Below are 17,617 nucleotides of genomic sequence, written 5' to 3'. Positions count from 1 at the left end.
AATATATCGCATTTGCGACAAGGCGTGTATGTAAAATAAAATATTGAATATTAATTTTTCTTACATATAATCACATTTCTTATTGTCTATTATATAATCACATTCTTCTTGTTATTTTCTCCTTATTGAAATGTTTTTTTCTTCATAGAGAGATACGATAATTATTCTCGCGTCTCGGCTGCAAATATTCCTAGAAATTAATCCTCTGTTGTTAATTTCGAAGCGATTCAGTATCTTAAATCGTTTGAACCTAATAAAAGCTTGAAAATTAGATGCAAAATTTTTAACCATTTTTAATCGATAGTGCCGGGCGTAGGTATGTATAAACAATAAAAAAAGGTTTTTCTATTGTGTAAAAATATCACGTGGGTGCGCGATGTAGACGCCGTGTGATCTATCGCAGATGGCAGTGCACGTTTCCGTGCGTGCATGCCGTGAAATTTCGTGTCTTTTTCCGAGCGGTACGCTAACCGGTCAGAATGGTATGTAATTTGTATCGAGGAATTCTGCAATAATCGTCCAACGAAACGTGCGACGTTTGATTGAGTATTAAATAATGGCATCTAATAAAGTACGTGTCGCGTGTATTAAGTTCGGGAAGTACCGATTGCGAGTAGCAATGCTAATCGTTAAACGCGACGTGACATAACCTCGGATGAAAATACATGTTTGTTATTTGTGACGCTTAATAAATGAGGACTATTAACTGAAACTTTTTAATTTTATTTATCATATTATTTATCCTTGCCATAGAATGCAATAGAACAGCTGCGTTCTCCAGTCTATTTTCGATACACTTAGATGCACTCTAATAAAATAACCTAACTTCATAAATAAAGAGACTTATTTTGATTCTTGCTTACAGACGGAAGGTACAGCTACCATCAGAACGAGAAAGTTCATGACCAATCGGCTCCTATGCCGAAAACAAATGGTGAGTGTGTGAATCGAGTGATCTATGATTTCTATATCTATTAGCCAATTATTATTGATGATTTATATGTACCAACGTTTTGTTTTGTGCAGGTCGTAGATGTAATCCATCCTGGACAACCATCGGTTCGTAAGACTGAGATACGTGAGAAACTAGCTAAGATGTATAAAGTGACCCCAGACGTCGTCTTTGTGTTTGGCTTTCAAACCAACTTCGGCGGTGGTAAATCTACTGGGTTCGCGCTTATCTACGACACCTTGGACTTTGCAAAGAAATTCGAACCTAAATACAGGTTAGCAAGGCATGGTCTCTTCGAGAAACAGAAACAAACCAGGAAACAGCGTAAAGAACGCAAGAACAGAATGAAGAAAGTTAGGGGTACTAAGAAGAGTAAAGTTGGAGCAGCGTCTAAAAAGGTAGGCGAAATAATGTTAAATATATTTCTTACATGAACATATGACCATACTTCTTGCTCTATTACTCAAACGTTATAATGCTGTAACATTGTAAAAATTTTTCTTTATTCTTTCTCACTGTTGAATGCTTTTCAATATAAGATATCTTTTGCATGTTGAAATAATGTTTCTTTTTTCTTAATTATGGGGGTTTTGGCTTAAATTTCTTAAATTAAAATTATAATCGGCCTTAAATTATATATTCTACACGATGTGGAAATCTTTTTCTCTTTGTTTTCATTTAGGTAATTTTATTGTATTAATAAACTACTTTATTCGAGAAAATCAGATAGTTTGCATATAGAAATAAATTTTATTACATAGCACAATGAAGTTCTTAACATTATTGAACGAATAACCATAAATACATGATAAATATTCACATATTTTGTAGAAAAACTTCTATTTAACAGATTTTTTAAATTTACTAGTTTGAACTTTTTATATACCTCATAATACAATAGTTGTGTAAGAAGTTGTGTAAATAGAAATATAAAAAAAATATAAAAGATTTCTTATTGAACATAATAGTGTTTATGGGCAATTCAGAAATAAATTTTCCTTTGGTCTGATGTTTATTGTGCATGCTACGGTGGTATACGCTTCTTATTCACATTCTAGGGAAGGAAATAGAGAAATGATCATCATTTGTACTACAGACTTCTGGAGGGGCAATATCTTGTTGCTTAATCAGGGTCAGCATGCAAATCTTTAAGTTTCATACTTTTGTTCCTTGTTAATTGTATGAGCATGCTAATAATTTGTTAAAATACTTCTGTATAACTTCTGAATGTTATATGTGATGTTCTGTTTTTTATGGTTTATTTATTATATTGCTAATCACAATTCTAATGTTTCAATAATGTAAAAATATATTTTATTTATATAATATGAAAATGCAATAATTTTATATAGGCTGTTATATTTTCATATTAGACATAATAAGCGTCTTTAACGATGTAGAGTATTGTATAAATTTAGAAAATGCATAATCAGGTAATACAGGACTTGATTACTTATTTATATTTGCATTTTACTTGTTAGTAAATTAATTTTAGGTCTACCACTAAAACGTGTTATCTAATACTGCAATTAAAATTAAGCTTTTGCTATACTATTCACATTTTATTAAAACTAGTGATTAAATGTCAAATTAAATTATATTTTTAAAAAGAAAAAAATATAATTAAATTTGTCAGAAATTTAACCTTTGTTCTTTTTTGTAAAAGCTTTGGTTTTAATGAATTACAAATACGTTAACAAACTAACAAACAATTTTACTTTATCTTAAAGTTTAGTCTGTTACATATGCATTCTATATCAGTGTAAAATTAGATGTGCACGAAAATTGCTAACATCTAAATAATTTTGAAAATACTTTAATGTTATATTATATTGAATTTCTTGTTAGTGTATATACTTTTTATATTTAATACGCTTGAGAGAGATAATGCTTTATATATTAACTACAGATATATGTATATGTGCTGTCGTACTTCCATGACAATTTGTATATTGCAAAATTTGTTAAAATGTGCATGTTAAGCAGTTGATTTTAAGTAAGAAAGGAAATATTCTTTTTGAATATACACAAAAAATTCTTTTTTTTCTATTACAGTAAAAGAAGCCATCTTGAAGACCACGATCATCGACGTAAAAATTATTATATTTTACTATGGAATAGCGCTGTAATTATAATAAATTTTACGGAATAAACGTGTATTCTTCTTGATGAAAATCCATTTCGCCTTTCTCTTGACATCTCGTGAAAATCCCTCGTTAAAAAATTTATTATATTGTATTTAGTTAATGTTCTGTTATCCCCATAAAAATAATATTCAAAATTTCAGGTTATTTGAGTGGAATGACTAATATTTGAGATTTAATTAATTTTTTCTAAGATATATTTGTTTATATAAATCTATTTAAAAATTCAAATAATTATTTTTGTCGATTTTATTTTACCTATTTTTAGCATGTTAATATTTTTAGATCTAATTAATATGTATTTACAACTGATTTACTTTAAAACTTTATTAAGAAAGATTGGACCAAGACATACATCTGAATTTATTCTCTGATAATATGTAACTTGTTTTTAAATTATGACTTCGGCAGATGCTGGACGAGGTTTCTTTGTGGTACGTTTATTGATGGTCTCGTTCTCTTCTACTCGCTTGTTGAAGATAGGTAAAGTCAGTTCGGTGGACGTTATAGGTGACTCATTGACAGTAGTAATAACAGTTACCTCTTCAGTGGATGTCACGCTTGCTTCAGACGCTTCAGTAGTAATTTCAGAAGATTCGATAGATGTTTCAATTGATTTAACAGAAGTCGATTCAGTGGACGATATCGGTTCGACAGTAAGCACAGTAGACTCGATGGATGGAACAGTTTTTTCGGTAATTGTCTCGATGGATATTACTGTAGATTCGGTAGGTATCGTACCTAGTTCACTGTCCGTTACAACAGATTCACTAGAAGTCAAGATTTCTTCAGTTGACGTTGCATTCGGCTCTACCGAAGTTGTAATTAACTGGGTAGTAAGTGAAATCGATTCGGTAGAAGTTACGGTAGCCTCAGTGGTCGTTACAGTTGATCCAGTAGAAGTTAAGGCTGATTGCGTTTCAGTAACAGTTTGGGTCGTCCGTTGTCTCGATGTAGTCGATTCGATCTTCGGCGTAGTCGTTGGAGATTGCGTAGTTTCAGAAGTTCCGAATTTGCGGAAGTCGGGCGTCCACTCGATCCCGAATGTGGGTGGCGAGGGCAGATTCGGTAACCAGGGCCTCATATCCCACTCATCCGAATCACTGTCGTAGTCATTGCCTGCAACTTTCCGGATGATGTACCATTTACCAATCCGGACGCCCCAATCTCGTTTTGGGTCAAAAGTTAGGCTAGCTATTATCATGAAAAAAATTAACAAAATAGGAAAGTTAAATCGGGATTGTCTAGAGAAGTCTAAAAACTTGGGAGGACACGGTCGCGAAAGGCTTTGAAAGACATACGCGGCACTATACGCTATAGTGCTAATTGTATCTCTCGTACGATCTTCGTGAGTGACGCATCACGTAAAAGGTCGAAATCACGTATGTTCAATTATGATCTGTAGCGAAGCAGAAACACGTGATTTTACGTCAAGCGCAGCGGGAGTTTCAGCTTTACGACGAGCTTGTGACGAGATATTAAAGGGGATCGCTACGGATACTGAACTGACTCCAAATTTCATGTTATCGAGCTTTGCTTACACAAATCTAAGACCAAGCCTGGGTAACCCGGTATTCGACCCCCTATGTTTTTATCGATGTTCAAAATATCCTGCGGTGACAAACTCGAAGTTGGACTGTCTTCGCCGAACCACTCTTGCCATTTTCTCACGATTCGGTCCTTGAGCACTTTGAACCAATCTCGTATTGTTTCTCCGAATCCAGTCGATCGACCACGAAAACCTGCTCCATCTACGACGTTTGAATTGAATAAAACGTTAAAAATTTATAGGGTTTATAGTAGAATTGGTACATCGCAATCTAGCAGCACAGTTTCATTACAACCTTGTTAAATTCTCTATTAATTTATACATTTTTGTGAAAATTGACGTATACACTTGATTTTTAACAAATTTGGTAACAATTTGGACGCACTGGATTTAACATTTTATTTTGCACGAAACTGGAAACTACATTCTTTACTTTTTTCTCTTGAAGGATTCAGGACAATTCATCTCAAGAGCTCGAGAAACTTAAATACATTTGATTCAACTATAATATCGATCGTATCAATCCTGCACTTAATTCTCCTGTACTGCAAAATGTATAATTGATATAGCACTTATAAACAACTACAATGTACACCACCTCTATCGAAAATCGGTGTCGGCGTAACGAGCTGACAGTTGAGGAGCAGCAGCAGCAGCAAGACACCTGAGAGCGGTCGCATTTTTGCGACCGGACAAACAACACCGCTCTGCGTGCGGGTGGACAAGTGCATGCGATTTTATATGTCCTCCGGCGGAAATGCATGGTATGACGATCTCGTTAGTGCCACAATTTTATCGGGGGATCAAGCCCGCGCATGCTAACGTAAACAAGGCCTTGTTGCGCTCGTTCCGATCCCGATCTCTCAATCGGTTGACCGCCGTCATTTTCGCAATATCTATGTAACTTACAACAATCCGAAGTACGTGGCGCGCCGGCAAGATAGATGGACAATCGCTCGTTCCGCGAACCTCGGGCCACGGCATCACGCTATTGTGCCGCGTTACGTATGAAGGCAAATTACATACGCTTATCCGTGATTACTCATGTGGGCTGGACCGACTGGCCTAAAACGGGCTATCAATTGATTACCCGTTTGCGCGCTGTTAATTCACGGTTCTACACGGGTTTCTACTGTTACGCTTCTGTCTGCGCTTCTAATGTTAGAAGGACCTTATTTTATTTCAACGTATCTCTGTTTAATATCGTTTTACGCTTTTATCGGCGCGAACGACAAATGATGCTCGGCTTGCCCCAACAAGGGCAATTTTAGATCCATAGCCCAAATAGCACATGTTGCTTTCATTATACGTTATTTGAACGTATGCAACGATACGTGCTATCTAGGAATCGACGCGCGACGTTTCGTCACTCAACGTAAGAACGTAGATGGTTTTTTAATAATAAGCGCATTGCATTGCAGTTCATGTTACAAGTTTGAACGTGTAACTTTAGGCTTGGATCGGTTTGGAAAACCCTTTGTGAATAGCCTACTCAGTCAACCCCCGAGCATCAGTTACATCATATCTATGTCATAATTTCGCACATGTTTTTATATTACATTTACATTGTTGAGTACGAAATTCCAACACTGATGCTCGGTGTTGACTGGGTAGAAACGTGTAAGGCGCTCGCTTTGGGAAAGAAACGCACTTCCCGTCGGGGAATGAAAAAACGTTCGGCGGAACATCAGCTGGTACGAGATTTAACGGGAATCAGATGATCTGTAGCTGCTAGAAATAACGAGCTATCTGATCTTTTGCGATCGACTATAAGTTTCGGTGATGGAAGTGCTGCGAGCTATTAATTTCATCATAAACTCCTGCTAATGCCTTCAACCACAAAGAGAGTCGCGTAGGGCAAAATAGCGACACGCGGAAACGCAGTTTTCCCAACCGTGGCTCGCCGTCGATCGACAGAATCAAGCCGACGGGTTTCCGTAGCGGGATATTTGCTAAATCATCGCCCAACTCGCCATGTTCTCGGGTTCCTGGCCCTGCAACACGCCACGCCTGGCGTGAAAAAAACTAATCGTGGACAGGCCGAAATAAAGTGAGATTTGGCCCGCTGCGTGCCGCGAGGAAAAGTGGACTCGTCCAGGATTGATCGGTCATTTCGCATTCGAATCTCTATCGTTTTTTCACGTATCCCTCAAGCATCAACCCTTCGAGCGACCGCTACTTGGCTACGCATCGTGTTTGGCTTCCAAGAACTTTTTATTGTGCGCATGAGTCTACCGTGAAGGAAACGAACGCTGACGCGACACGTCACGCGAGACAGTCCGTTCTGGGATCTGATGGCGAAGCCCGGACCAGCGAGCGTACAGAATCAATCGTGGCTGATCGAGGTCTCAGGTGAACGAACGTTCCTAGCGATAAGTATCATGAATATATCCCCCCTGATGTAGAATCGAGTCGCGCTGTAAGACGCAATTTGTACGCATATTACGCGTAATTTAGGGAGTCCAAAGTATCGCACGCAGGCGATATCTATATGTGCGTTTGGTTATGTTACGTAGACTAGATAAATAGATCTCGATAAATAGATCATAGAATGGGAATTTTCCAGTGGGCGAATCTCGGTATATAAACATATTGGGTAAAAAAAGTTGAGAGACGGGACGCGATAAAGTTCAACGGAAATTATCTTATCTCCTAACTTGGACTCGCCCATTGTTCTCGAGTCTACACTATACCGTCCAATCGTGTGATAGCACGCAGTCAACGCAGTGGCGGAACGGTAACCGTAAAGACCCATTACTTAATTATATATTTGATAAAAATTTTAGCAAAATTACATTTTTCAAGTTATATTTTGTTGAAAAATATAATTAAAGCGAGCTTAATTTCGGGCTCTTAAATTAAAGGTTAAAGAAGCTATAATTAACACAACGGACTTAGCAATATGTATTAACAGGATTAGCGAATCAATCAAGCCTTGGCGTTCAACAATATAATCAAAGACTAATTAAATAAATGAGTTTTTCTTATTGTCGAACTTTATTAATCACGAAATGTACAACAATGTTGTTAAAAAAATTGGTGAACATTAAAATTCACGTAGTTTACCCATATCTTTGGCGAGGAACGTAAGAAAACCTATCCACGATGATGTCCTCAACCCGATCAATATCCCTTAGTTATATATATATATATGTCTTAATCGAACCGGTATACAACCGCATTAATTGAAAATAAGGTATGTACATTATACTTTTATTGTATTTTTGTTGAGCATTACTGACTTTCGTTATAGCGTCTTTTTTCTACGCGAGGTGTCTTCTCTCAGATCGGTGTTTGGAAACGACATTAGCGTGTAATTGTTAAGTACAACCCGCCGACAAGATATCCCGGATACGTCGACTATTAGAATCGTACGAGTTATCATTCTAATGAATAACAGCCTTAATAATATGTGACGTTTCATTAATCGTTTCTAACAGAAATCTGGAAATCCCATCTACATCTTACAAAATATTGTTCACATGTCGATTTGATACTTGGGTTTTAGGATATGTAATACGTATCTCGATACGTCTCTCTTCTAAAAACGCAAACTTACGGGAATTATCGCGTTTTTAGGACTTCCCATCCTCTGACCCCATGATTCTACCCTGTCTTAATCCGCTGGCGCTTCTTCCCAACGTATAGGCTTATAAATTGTTAATTACGAATTGTGCCGCGATATCCATATCGATATAAGTATGATCCGGAAGGAATTTTTAGAGAACAGCAATTTATTTGTCTGATTAGTCTTTGATTGTATTATTGAACGCCAAATCTATGATTCACTAATCTTATTAATACGTATTGCTAAGTCCGTTTGTTTTAATTGTACTTCCTTAATTTAAGACTCCGAAATTAAGTTTGTTTTAATTATATCCTATATATCTCTTCTTCCTTCCTCTAAAATTATAATTAATATTAGGTAAGGCACGAGGCGAACGAAAATATCGACGAAGCAAATAATCCCAACTCCCAGTGGGTATCGGTGCCCATCGAGCCAGTATCGGGTATCCAGCCCTGCATCAGTTCGACAGTGGTCGAAGCTGGGTCGGGTTGAAGAGCTCAGCTCGGCACAAACGCGCCCGTCCTGTCCAATAAGGATAAGAGAAGGCGCAAATATACGGGGAGAGGGCAATAAAGAAGGGTCGTAGTGCGACGGAAAGAGAGGGACTCCGGACTATCGTCGTAGCGACCGTACCGAGTGGCGCGGAGAAAGAGGCATGCGGTCAGCGGTGTATGTAAGGTCCTAAAGAGAGACGCCAAGAATTCGCCCAGCCTGCAGCCATTGAGCTGATTGTGAGCTATTCCGATTCCGGCCAGCAACGGTTCGCGAGCAGCAGCACTACCAACGTTTCAGAGGGGATTCAAGTGCGATCTGTCTTTCAGCAGATTGCACTCTGTTGACCCTGTCCCAGGATGGCCGACGACGCCGCCGCCGCAAGCGTCCACGAGGAAAATGATGATGCGGCGACACTGGCATCGTCTTTCTGCCTCGTCGAATGCAAGACGGAGCCATGCACCGACTTGATCAACCCGCCCGACGAGGAACTATCGGTGTTTGTAAGTTTCCGGGAATCGATGGGTTTCCTTGAAATTCACATGTCGTGCCATTTACGCCTGATCGGAGTGCTTGTTATTAAAATTTTTAGAAAAAAAAGATGTGAAAAATGCTGCTGCGTCTCGCCAAAATCATTAACCACTGTTTTACCGCGCTTTTTATGTTTATGTTGGTTAGGCTACGATTTGATTGCCATTTTATATTGTGACGTGTTTAAATTTATTATTTAATGTTATTTATCAGCCACGTGTTATTCATCAATAAACGAGAACCTAATTTCTGCGATAATTAAGTTTTTGCTAGAAAAACTCCGATTACCAATTTTTTGGTTATATCTCTGGATATAACCAAAAGTAGTGCACGATCACAATGTAAATTTTATGTTTTTGTTTTAGTTTAGATTATGATATTGGAAAAAAACCAAATATATAATATAATTGAAAATATTATAAAAATTATATATTTTCTATTATAGGACGAATCCACACTACATATTCCGGTATCCATACCTATGATAAAGAATCCAATTGTCTTGTTGGAGAGATGTGATAAAATTTGGGAAACGTTACAATTGATAAGAAATATGCAGATTGAGAAGTCAGCAGCGCTAACCGATGATTGCGACAAGAATGAAGAGGAGAAAGAAGAGGAGAAAGAAGAGGAGAAAGAAGAGGAGAGAGAAGAGGAGAAAGAAGAGGAGAAAGAAGCGCAATGCTTGGACAAGGTTAAAGAGTCTCCATCGTACATCAGGTATCAACCTAGAAGAAGTGACTACACATTGCCATTGCCTTTTAAATTTTCTGTCCAAAGGACAAGGAAAGTATATCCTTGCACTACCTGTGGTAAGCAATACTTGGAGAGACGATCCTTAAGAAAGCATTCAGAAAGAGTACACGGAGTTGTTATTCCCTTACAACGTAGAGGTTGGAATCGTACCGTTTTAAAGAAGAAAAATGAAGCCACTTCAGTTGCTTCAATCGGCAAAGAAAATAATAGTGCTGAAAAGCTTTATGGTAATAAAGATTCACGTGAAAAGATTATTACAAAGACAAAACCTACCAGAACTGCAACTACTTCACCTCCTACATCGATACAGTTTGTCAAGTGTACATTATGTCAGCGGAAAGTACCATCTTTAAGAAAACATTTAATTAATTATCATAAAATAGGAGGTCCTTCAAGTGTGGTAGAACAGCTAGAATCGTCATTATTAAGTGAGACTACATCATCTGAAAATGAGAAAACTATATCAACAAATAAATCACATCAAGATGGACATCGTATAATGGACAATGAAAGTAATGCTCGTGGAAAGTTTCAAGTCAAGAGAAAGACAACCTATACCTCACAAAATGCTAGGAAGAAACTCAAGTTGAATAATGAATCCAATGAGTTTGTTCCGCCCACCGTCACGCAGCAGAAACAAAATTTAGTAGTACATGGTCGATTCAAATGTAACATTTGCTTGGGAAGATATTCATCTACACACAGTTTGGCCAAACATAAACGCATTCACAAATTTCGCGGAGAAACTAAAGAAAATTTTCATAAATTCCAATGTAGATATTTTAATTCGCCATTCAGTAAGAGATACAAATCATCAATTGAAGCAAAGTCTTCCACGATGTCAGTCAATACTGTTGCAAAGGACACTAGCAATATAGATAAAAGCAGTACATCGTTTAATCAAACTTCCAAGATTAATCGAGCAACCCGATACAGTGAAAGAATGAGAAAAAATGAAGAAACTACTTGTATATGTGGAAGATCATTTCGAAATCCTCATACCTTGTTCATTCATAAAAAGCATTGTGAATTATGTCCAAATGAAGATACTGCGACACAAGACAGCAGGGTCAGCAGTGATAGAGACTCTGGTATTGGCCTTAACATAACAATCAAGAAACGAAACGATTCTTATGAGATAGTTGGTAAAGATGATGAGGATAAATCTCAAAAGTCTGAAACTTCAAATCTCGAAGAAGACACTTCATCTCTGTCTCACACATCTAATTATGCCAAAGATTTTACAAAAGCGTTTACTACACAGCGAGTACTAGACACATCTCAATCATCCAAATATAGTAAAGATCATAGCATTTTGAAATTACAAGATGCAGATGAAGACGTAATCATCGATATTGAAGATGATCTACAAATTTCTCCTAATGAAGATAATATAGCGAAGCAGGTGATGACGCGAGAAGATGATAAACGGTATTCGCCAAAGCAGCAAAACGATGATGCAGAAGATGGAAAAACTGAAAGAGTTTTCAATAAAGTCATTACATTGAGACAAATGTGTCAAGAGGTTCTTGAAGTTCTTGATATGGGTGAACATGCGACATCCAGGAACACAGAAAATAAGAACAAGAAATATAGTCAGATTAAAGATCAAGAAACGTGCAAGGAAAATAGCCAGGTAAAAAAACAAGTAATACATCAAGGGAAGCGAAAACTACGAGCTAAACGATATCAGTATACCAGAGTGGAGTTGGATCACTCCTATGGAACAAAGGTCGACATGACGCATTTTGATCCATTGATGTGCGCATATTGTAAGGAACGGTTTAGTACATGTAAGTCATATGATAATCATCAGTGTACTGTTAATAATGGGAGGTCATTCGATGAATTTTCGCTACGGTTGCTGTGTTTCTGTTGTAAAGAGGTACTAAATAATTATAACGAATTTGACGCGCATGTGAGAAACAAACATTTTGATAAGGCGTATCATTGTTACCACTGTCCTGAACGATTCACGCATGACAAAGCACGATTGCAGCATTTTCATTCGGAGCACAACGATCTGCTCTGTAGATTTTGTAATAAAAAGATTTCTATTTCAGCAAAGGCCTTTCACGAGGGTTATCATTTAGGTTTCGGTTATCCCTGTCATAAATGTAAAAAGGCTTACACGAATAATAAGAATCTTTACTATCATAAACAAACGATACATTCGCGTTGGGCTGATAGCTTAATGACTTGTACTATATGCCTGAAATGTGTAAAATATAAAACTTTTAAAGGTCATATGAAAGCGCACAAGCATAATACATGTTATTTTTGTGGCAAAATGTTTTCCGATAGAGTAGGTTTAGAATATCACACCATGATGCAGCATGGCACAAATGTCAAGTTAAAATGTTATACCTGTGGTACGCGGTTTCATACTAAAAAACAACTTGAGATGCATGAGCAGATAGATGGATGTAACAATGATATACACAAAATGAAAAGGAAAGGATTCTTAGCAAAATCGCGCTAAGAATCGTTGAGGATATCTTTCGCTTGAGAGGAATAATACAATATGTATAGACGAAATAAACTAATTACAAGAATTGATATCTGGCACAATTAATTCCTTTACATGTCGGATCATTTTCAATTCACGTCCGATATGCAAAGATACGTTTATGTGTTAATATTATTTATGATGCACGTACACAAATTTCATATTTTGTTACACAGCTGACATGTGAAATCGCGAAGAATCATATGTATTGCGTTATTTTTATCTTATATCTGATACATAGGTAGTACTTTTAAAACGCCTGTATCTCTCATCTTGTGTTTCATTAATTATATAATTATATCATTTGCTGAACAATCAATATTCTATTGTATTTAGTCTGTATAATGCTAATACTTTGTAAACTCTGCAAACTGAATCTTGTACGCGGACAATTTTTGCTTTAATGGATAAATTCATAATGCGTTTAACATTTCTACAGAATCTGTCAACTTTAAGTTTACGAGACATTAGGATTACACAAACTATCCGTTCAATTGTAGTTGATCTGTAATTCTTAATATCTTCTATAAAACCGTAATGTAAGGGTGCGAAGCTCCTTTTGTAAATGATGTATCATTAAGAGACGACGATAGTTAATACTATTTGTAACAATTGTCACATATTAATATTAAACTAACATTTTCATTATTAAATTAGAAATGATAATAGAAAATTTATTAAAATATGTTTGACGCCACACCCGATTGCAGAAAAATGTTTTGAAAATCTCTAGTACATCATTTATTTTTAATGTTGTTGCTTAAGACGAAAATCCTAATAAACCAAAGGAATAAAAAATATAATCTTTGTGCATGTAAGACAAGTTTTTCTTCCAAGGTCTGTAATTGAATTTTATATTGCGCCATTCGTGATGATAAAACATTGTAAGGAACGCTATCGTAATAGCGAAGTTATAATTTTTATAGCATTACTTCTAATTAAATGTCGTTCCATCTCCAGCTTCTGTCAACTGGTGTATTGAAATGATATACTTAATGTGAGGCTTGGTTTAGTATTAAATATAGTTTTTTATTAATTAGCTAATATTGGCTTTATATTTGGTGGTAATTTTATATGTGTTATAGTGTAAGTACACTTAAAAAATTGTTTTAAATTCAGTTGACGCGACGATAATAAAATTGTTTACAAATTTGTACATACCGCGTTTGTTCCTAAATAGAATAAGAATTGTGAAAAATTGAATTTGACAGTTCACATTGATTTTTACCTCCAAGTTAGGAATAGGTCGAATAATCTATCGTACATTAGTAATGTTTTTCTCATCTTGTTGAAATGCTCTAAAAATTAATGACGTTTGTCGATGTCGTCGTAAAATTGTTGCACAATGTATTTATTCGATTTGCATACTATGTAAATCTCTTACACATATTTCTCTGGAAATTGAAATTTTCATTTTAGAATTAATGTGAGTTTGGATTATAAACACATTTAAAAGGAAAAATGTCATACATATATATTTTATTTCAGGGAGATCAATGAATTAATTAATAAGAGTTTCCGCGAGAGGCTATCGATTTTCTGTATAAAAAAAAATAAAAAAAAAGGAGAGAACAAAGTGTCGCACGGCGTTGCCGGCAGGTGCCGCGACGGGCGCGGCGTCGGCGTCGCCACTCGCCATCGCGGCTGACTCTGACAGCGCGGCGGTGGCGGCAGAGTCGGCAGGCGGCGGCGGCGACGATCAAAGCCGTGCGGAGTATCCGGGAGGGCGGTCGCGTTACGCTCGGTGCTTTCGTCGTCGCGCGAGTCTCTCGGAGTCGGTGTGTCGTATATACGTGTGCGCGCGCGGTCCGCGGCGGCCGGTCGATGTGAAAAGGAGTAGCGAAACGGAGAAGGCGGGCACGAGCGAAGGATGACGGCGCGGCGTGTGATTTGACAAGTGGAGAAGGTAGCGTTCGATGGGAAAAAGTTGTTGAATGCCGTTCAACACCGCGGTGGTTGACGGACTAGTGGACTTTAAGGTATCCGTCGCGCGCGCAACCCTGCGTGTGTGAACCCCTCCGGTTAGTGCTCTCTCTCTCTCTGTCTCTATCTCTCTCTCTCTCTCTCTTTTTCTCCTTTTTCGTGTCTATCTCTCACTCTTCCTATCTCTTTGTCTCCTGCTCCCTTTTTACGACCGCTCGCGCGTTAGGGCCAAAGCACATATGACAGTCGTAGTCGTGGACGTAAGTAACGCACAAGCTTTGGCGTATCTTGATTTGTCAGGTCGAGAACTACGACCGTCGTATATCGCTACGCCATGTTATGTGCTTTGGCCCTTAGGGTAGCGTCCGAACGTCGTAATCGCTCGATAGTCGTGCGGATTTGAGGCGCCGAGCGTCATCGAACCGCGGCAAACTCGGCCGAAGTGCGGGAAAAAGGGTTCGAGAGATCGATCGCCCGCGAAATGTACCGCCGCGCCGAGGAACCAGACGGAGAACCCCCGCGACGCCGCGCCGTTGACGCTAATATATTATATACATAACATACATACACCTAAATATATTTATACACATGTATCGTTATGGATATACATAAAAAAATAGATTTATACATGCATGTGTGTGTATATTTACGTATATATGTGTGATTTATGTATGTACGCGCGTATGCGTGTGCGTGGAACACGCCAGTGGAATCTTGGCGTGGTAATTGCGGGATGTGCCATCGTTTTGCACGTTCTCCAGGTTTTCCTGTTTCCCACCGACACGACCAATCGCGCCTCGCGCAATCCGGTTCGATCCGATCGCCGACGACCCGGAGCACGCATGAATGTTTGCCATTAAAGAATCTATCCCGCGGTATCAATCGCAGGGTGTCGTGTTTACTACGATATAGGCGTCAGTTTTCTGTCGACGCGACAAAATTCCAGCCGCAATTAAACCGTGACAATCGCCTCTCTCGGTTTCGATTTAACTTCAACCCTTCGTTTTTCGTTAGAAATTTTCGTTACCATGACTAAATTAGCGGATTACGAGAGATGCTCCGAGTTGGAATAATATTGAATCTTCAATTTAAGTGTCGTCAGTTCTCCAGTAAAGATTACTTGTGACTTACGTTACGTACGTCGATTCTCTTTCTTTTTCCAATGCGGATATATTATTTCGGATACTCTCGAATAATATTTCAATATTCTACATCAATATATTAATAATTAAAATATATATTAGTATATTATATTTAATATTCTAATATTAATTGACCCTCCTTTCTCTCCCCCCCTCTCTCTCTCTCTCTTTCTCTCTCTTTCTCTCTCTTTGGGTCCATTTCAATTCCGTTTTTAAACTGTTATTTAAGCGCAGAGAAATTGTGAATATAAAAATGACTAAAACATATGGGCGACCGTTTGGAGCGGAACGTATATCGAATGCGCGGCTGGGTTAAACCGACGCGCAGACGAAAGCGAAAAAAAAGCAGGAAAGAGAAAAACATGCGCTATTTTGAATTTCGGATAGTCTGCGCCTCGCGAGACGCCGAGAGACTCGTCCTCTCGAGTGCTCGAGCACCCGTGAACGTCGCGGCAGCCGGGACGACGCGACGGCCGCTTTTATCGCCGCGGCTCGGAGAGGCGCGCAGCGCTCGAACGGACACGCTCGAATCGATTTTCCCGGTGGTTCTATATACCGTCGACCGTGGTGCGGGCTTACCGCTCGCGTTGCGTTTCCGCGCGAGGGTTTTCCGCGATTCCTCTGCCAGCTACGGGGCCCCGTTATTTCGCTCCGGTGTCGTCGCGTGATCGCGACGACGGACGCTGACGACGCGCGGAGCCGCGTTTCGCGTCGGTATTATGACGTTAGGACCTCGTTCGTCCCTTGGCCCTCGTCAGAGAGCCCGCGATCCTGACCAAAGGTATCCCGCGTTCTTGTAAAAAAAAAAAAGAAAAAACTCGGAAAGCCCGATCTTTGCTTTTACGATTGTTATGTTAGACCAGTTGGACGATGGTTATTGGCGGCTCACTTGCGAAAAAAATCGTGGCGTGTGTTCTGAACGAAAGTATAGATCCCGAGCAACATGAACGTGCCAGGGTGGCGGTCGAAAGGTCTGAAAGACGTTCCGCATCTTTGAGATGATAATTTCGTATCTTCGTGTTGTTTGGCGATGTTAGCGGTAAGAATTGCACTTCGGGCGAGGCTCGGTCTTCTTCCTCCTCGGTGGAATAGCGAATGGGAGGATGGTGCTCACAATGTGCTTGTGAACCGTTTCGTCATGTACGGTTATACCACCCGTATCGTTTCGTGCCGACTAAAAATAGCGTTCCTCGAAGAACAACCAAAGTAATTCGGCCCGATGGAACCTCCCGTAACACACCGTGTATGCTCGACTATTTTATTTCATCGCCCACGGGAATTTAATTTTTAATCGCCCCAGCGAGAGGCGTGCGGAATCGCGATGTGGATCGAGTCCGTAATTTCAGATCTACTTTAAAGTTAAGATTGTGTTTGAAGTAAGGCTCAAGTTACCCCGAGCGATCCATTTTAATGCGAAACATCGCAAACTCGAGCTTTCCATGTGTTCCATTCCAATCTAATAAAAGCCAAGTTTCGGCTATTAATAGTCCGGATTCCGCTTCTCCGGGGGGGGGGGGGGAACGGAAGCCCTACAACCCCTACATCGAGGGACTGAAATAAATTACGCGTTATCGGTTAGGCGTCACGTTCGTCACTCGAAGCTCGCGCTTCGATCCTTCTCTGATCGGTTCTCGATCGGCCGCACAGATATCGGGATTCCGAGCCGTGGATCGAGGTTGGGAATTAACGAGCGGAAGTGTAAGCGGAACGGGTCCGGTGAGGACGACGGCGGTGGCGGCGGTGCGGCGGCGGCGGTGGCGTGGTTGAAGAGGGTGTGAGACAACGAGGGGGTGAATCGACGGTGAGCGACTGAGCGAAGGATGACGGGCGAGGACGGAAAGCGCGGTGGCGGTGGCGGTGGCGGCGCCGACGACGTTACCACCGGGACGAATATGAACACGAACGTCACCGACAACGCCAACAACGTTAACGCCAATGTTAACGCCAACATAAACGTCAGCCAGCAGAACGGCGGACCGGAAAAGGCCCCCGTAGTCGGCGGTACTAACGTGGAGACTCTGCCACGCACCGGAAAACAGGTAAGATTGATG

General features: G+C 39.3%; 4 protein-coding genes across 30 annotated transcripts in view; 3 read left to right on the top strand and 1 right to left on the bottom strand.

Moving 5' to 3' along the window:
- Positions 1-391: 391 nt before the first annotated feature.
- Positions 392-3,127, top strand: LOC112454550 (40S ribosomal protein S24). 2 transcript variants are annotated; one of them, XR_003040742.1, is made up of 5 exons: positions 392-482; positions 866-934; positions 1,027-1,350; positions 2,011-2,084; positions 3,008-3,127. XR_003040742.1 is itself a non-coding variant. In XM_025016014.1 (4 exons), exons 1-4 carry the CDS (start codon positions 480-482, stop codon positions 3,008-3,010), a joined length of 399 nt encoding a protein of 132 aa, XP_024871782.1. In that variant the 5' UTR covers positions 393-479; the 3' UTR covers positions 3,011-3,111. The 2 variants fall into 2 exon arrangements, 1 of the variants encoding a protein (XP_024871782.1); XM_025016014.1 differs by lacking the exon at positions 2,011-2,084 and having other exon boundaries at positions 393-482; positions 3,008-3,111.
- Positions 3,128-3,408: 281 nt separating this feature from the next.
- On the bottom strand, positions 3,409-5,600 carry LOC112454552 (location of vulva defective 1-like). Of its 3 annotated transcripts, none has more exons than XM_025016016.1 (3): positions 5,244-5,600; positions 4,638-4,847; positions 3,409-4,290 (listed from the first exon to the last, which is right to left on the bottom strand). In XM_025016016.1, the coding sequence occupies exons 1-3, from the start codon at positions 5,374-5,376 to the stop codon at positions 3,488-3,490; spliced, it is 1,146 nt and encodes a 381-aa protein (XP_024871784.1). In that variant the 5' UTR covers positions 5,377-5,600; the 3' UTR covers positions 3,409-3,487. The 3 variants fall into 3 exon arrangements, with proteins under 3 accessions (XP_024871784.1, XP_024871786.1, XP_024871785.1); XM_025016018.1 differs by having other exon boundaries at positions 3,409-4,215; XM_025016017.1 differs by having other exon boundaries at positions 3,409-4,221; positions 5,244-5,599.
- A 1,096-nt stretch (positions 5,601-6,696) lies between these two features.
- LOC112454556 (zinc finger protein 721-like) lies at positions 6,697-13,174 on the top strand. 4 transcript variants are annotated; one of them, XM_025016025.1, is made up of 5 exons: positions 6,697-6,997; positions 7,212-7,388; positions 8,571-8,944; positions 9,038-9,208; positions 9,682-13,174. In XM_025016025.1, exons 4-5 carry the CDS (start codon positions 9,065-9,067, stop codon positions 12,472-12,474), a joined length of 2,937 nt encoding a protein of 978 aa, XP_024871793.1. In that variant the 5' UTR covers positions 6,697-6,997; positions 7,212-7,388; positions 8,571-8,944; positions 9,038-9,064; the 3' UTR covers positions 12,475-13,174. The 4 variants fall into 4 exon arrangements, with proteins under 4 accessions (XP_024871793.1, XP_024871791.1, XP_024871789.1 ...); XM_025016023.1 differs by having other exon boundaries at positions 7,212-7,382; positions 8,571-9,208; XM_025016021.1 differs by having other exon boundaries at positions 8,571-9,208.
- Positions 13,175-14,176: 1,002 nt separating this feature from the next.
- The window catches only part of LOC112454584 (ankyrin-3), an 83,071-nt gene continuing 79,630 nt past the window's right edge, over positions 14,177-17,617 (top strand). For 11 of the 21 annotated variants that reach the window (XR_003040751.1, XR_003040750.1, XR_003040749.1 and 8 more), the window contains exons 1-2: positions 14,183-14,522; positions 17,214-17,605. Coding sequence is in view for 4 of the 21 variants with exons in the window: in XM_025016068.1 (XP_024871836.1) it covers positions 17,387-17,605 (219 nt within the window). In the remaining 17 variants the exon portion in view is untranslated. Of the gene's footprint in view, positions 14,523-17,213; positions 17,606-17,617 lie in introns of all 21 variants that reach the window. The other 10 variants (XR_003040752.1, XR_003040760.1, XR_003040754.1 and 7 more) reach the window with 5 other exon arrangements.

This window comes from Temnothorax curvispinosus, unplaced genomic scaffold, assembly GCF_003070985.1.
Source record: "Temnothorax curvispinosus isolate PA1 unplaced genomic scaffold, ASM307098v1 QBEX01005133.1, whole genome shotgun sequence".
Classification (NCBI taxonomy): Eukaryota; Metazoa; Arthropoda; class Insecta; order Hymenoptera; family Formicidae; genus Temnothorax; species Temnothorax curvispinosus.
Note: the sequence above shows the minus strand (reverse complement) of the source record. Positions and strands in the feature narration are given on the sequence as shown.

Bases quoted from the DNA above. Each gene is read 5' to 3' on its own strand.
- LOC112454550 (XM_025016014.1), top strand. The intron at 935-1,026 runs GTGAGTGTGTGA...TGTTTTGTGCAG, and splicing joins TCCTATGCCGAAAACAAATG to GTCGTAGATGTAATCCATCC.
- LOC112454552 (XM_025016016.1), bottom strand. From the start codon at position 5,376: ATGCACTTGTCCACCCGCACGCAGAGCGGTGTTGTTTGTCCGGTCGCA. The intron at 4,848-5,243 runs GTGGTGTACATT...CAAACGTCGTAG, and splicing joins GACACCGATTTTCGATAGAG to ATGGAGCAGGTTTTCGTGGT. The intron at 4,291-4,637 runs GTAAGCAAAGCT...TCATGATAATAG, and splicing joins AGGCTTGGTCTTAGATTTGT to CTAGCCTAACTTTTGACCCA.
- LOC112454556 (XM_025016024.1), top strand. From the start codon at position 9,065: ATGGCCGACGACGCCGCCGCCGCAAGCGTCCACGAGGAAAATGATGAT. The intron at 9,209-9,681 runs GTAAGTTTCCGG...TTTCTATTATAG, and splicing joins ACGAGGAACTATCGGTGTTT to GACGAATCCACACTACATAT.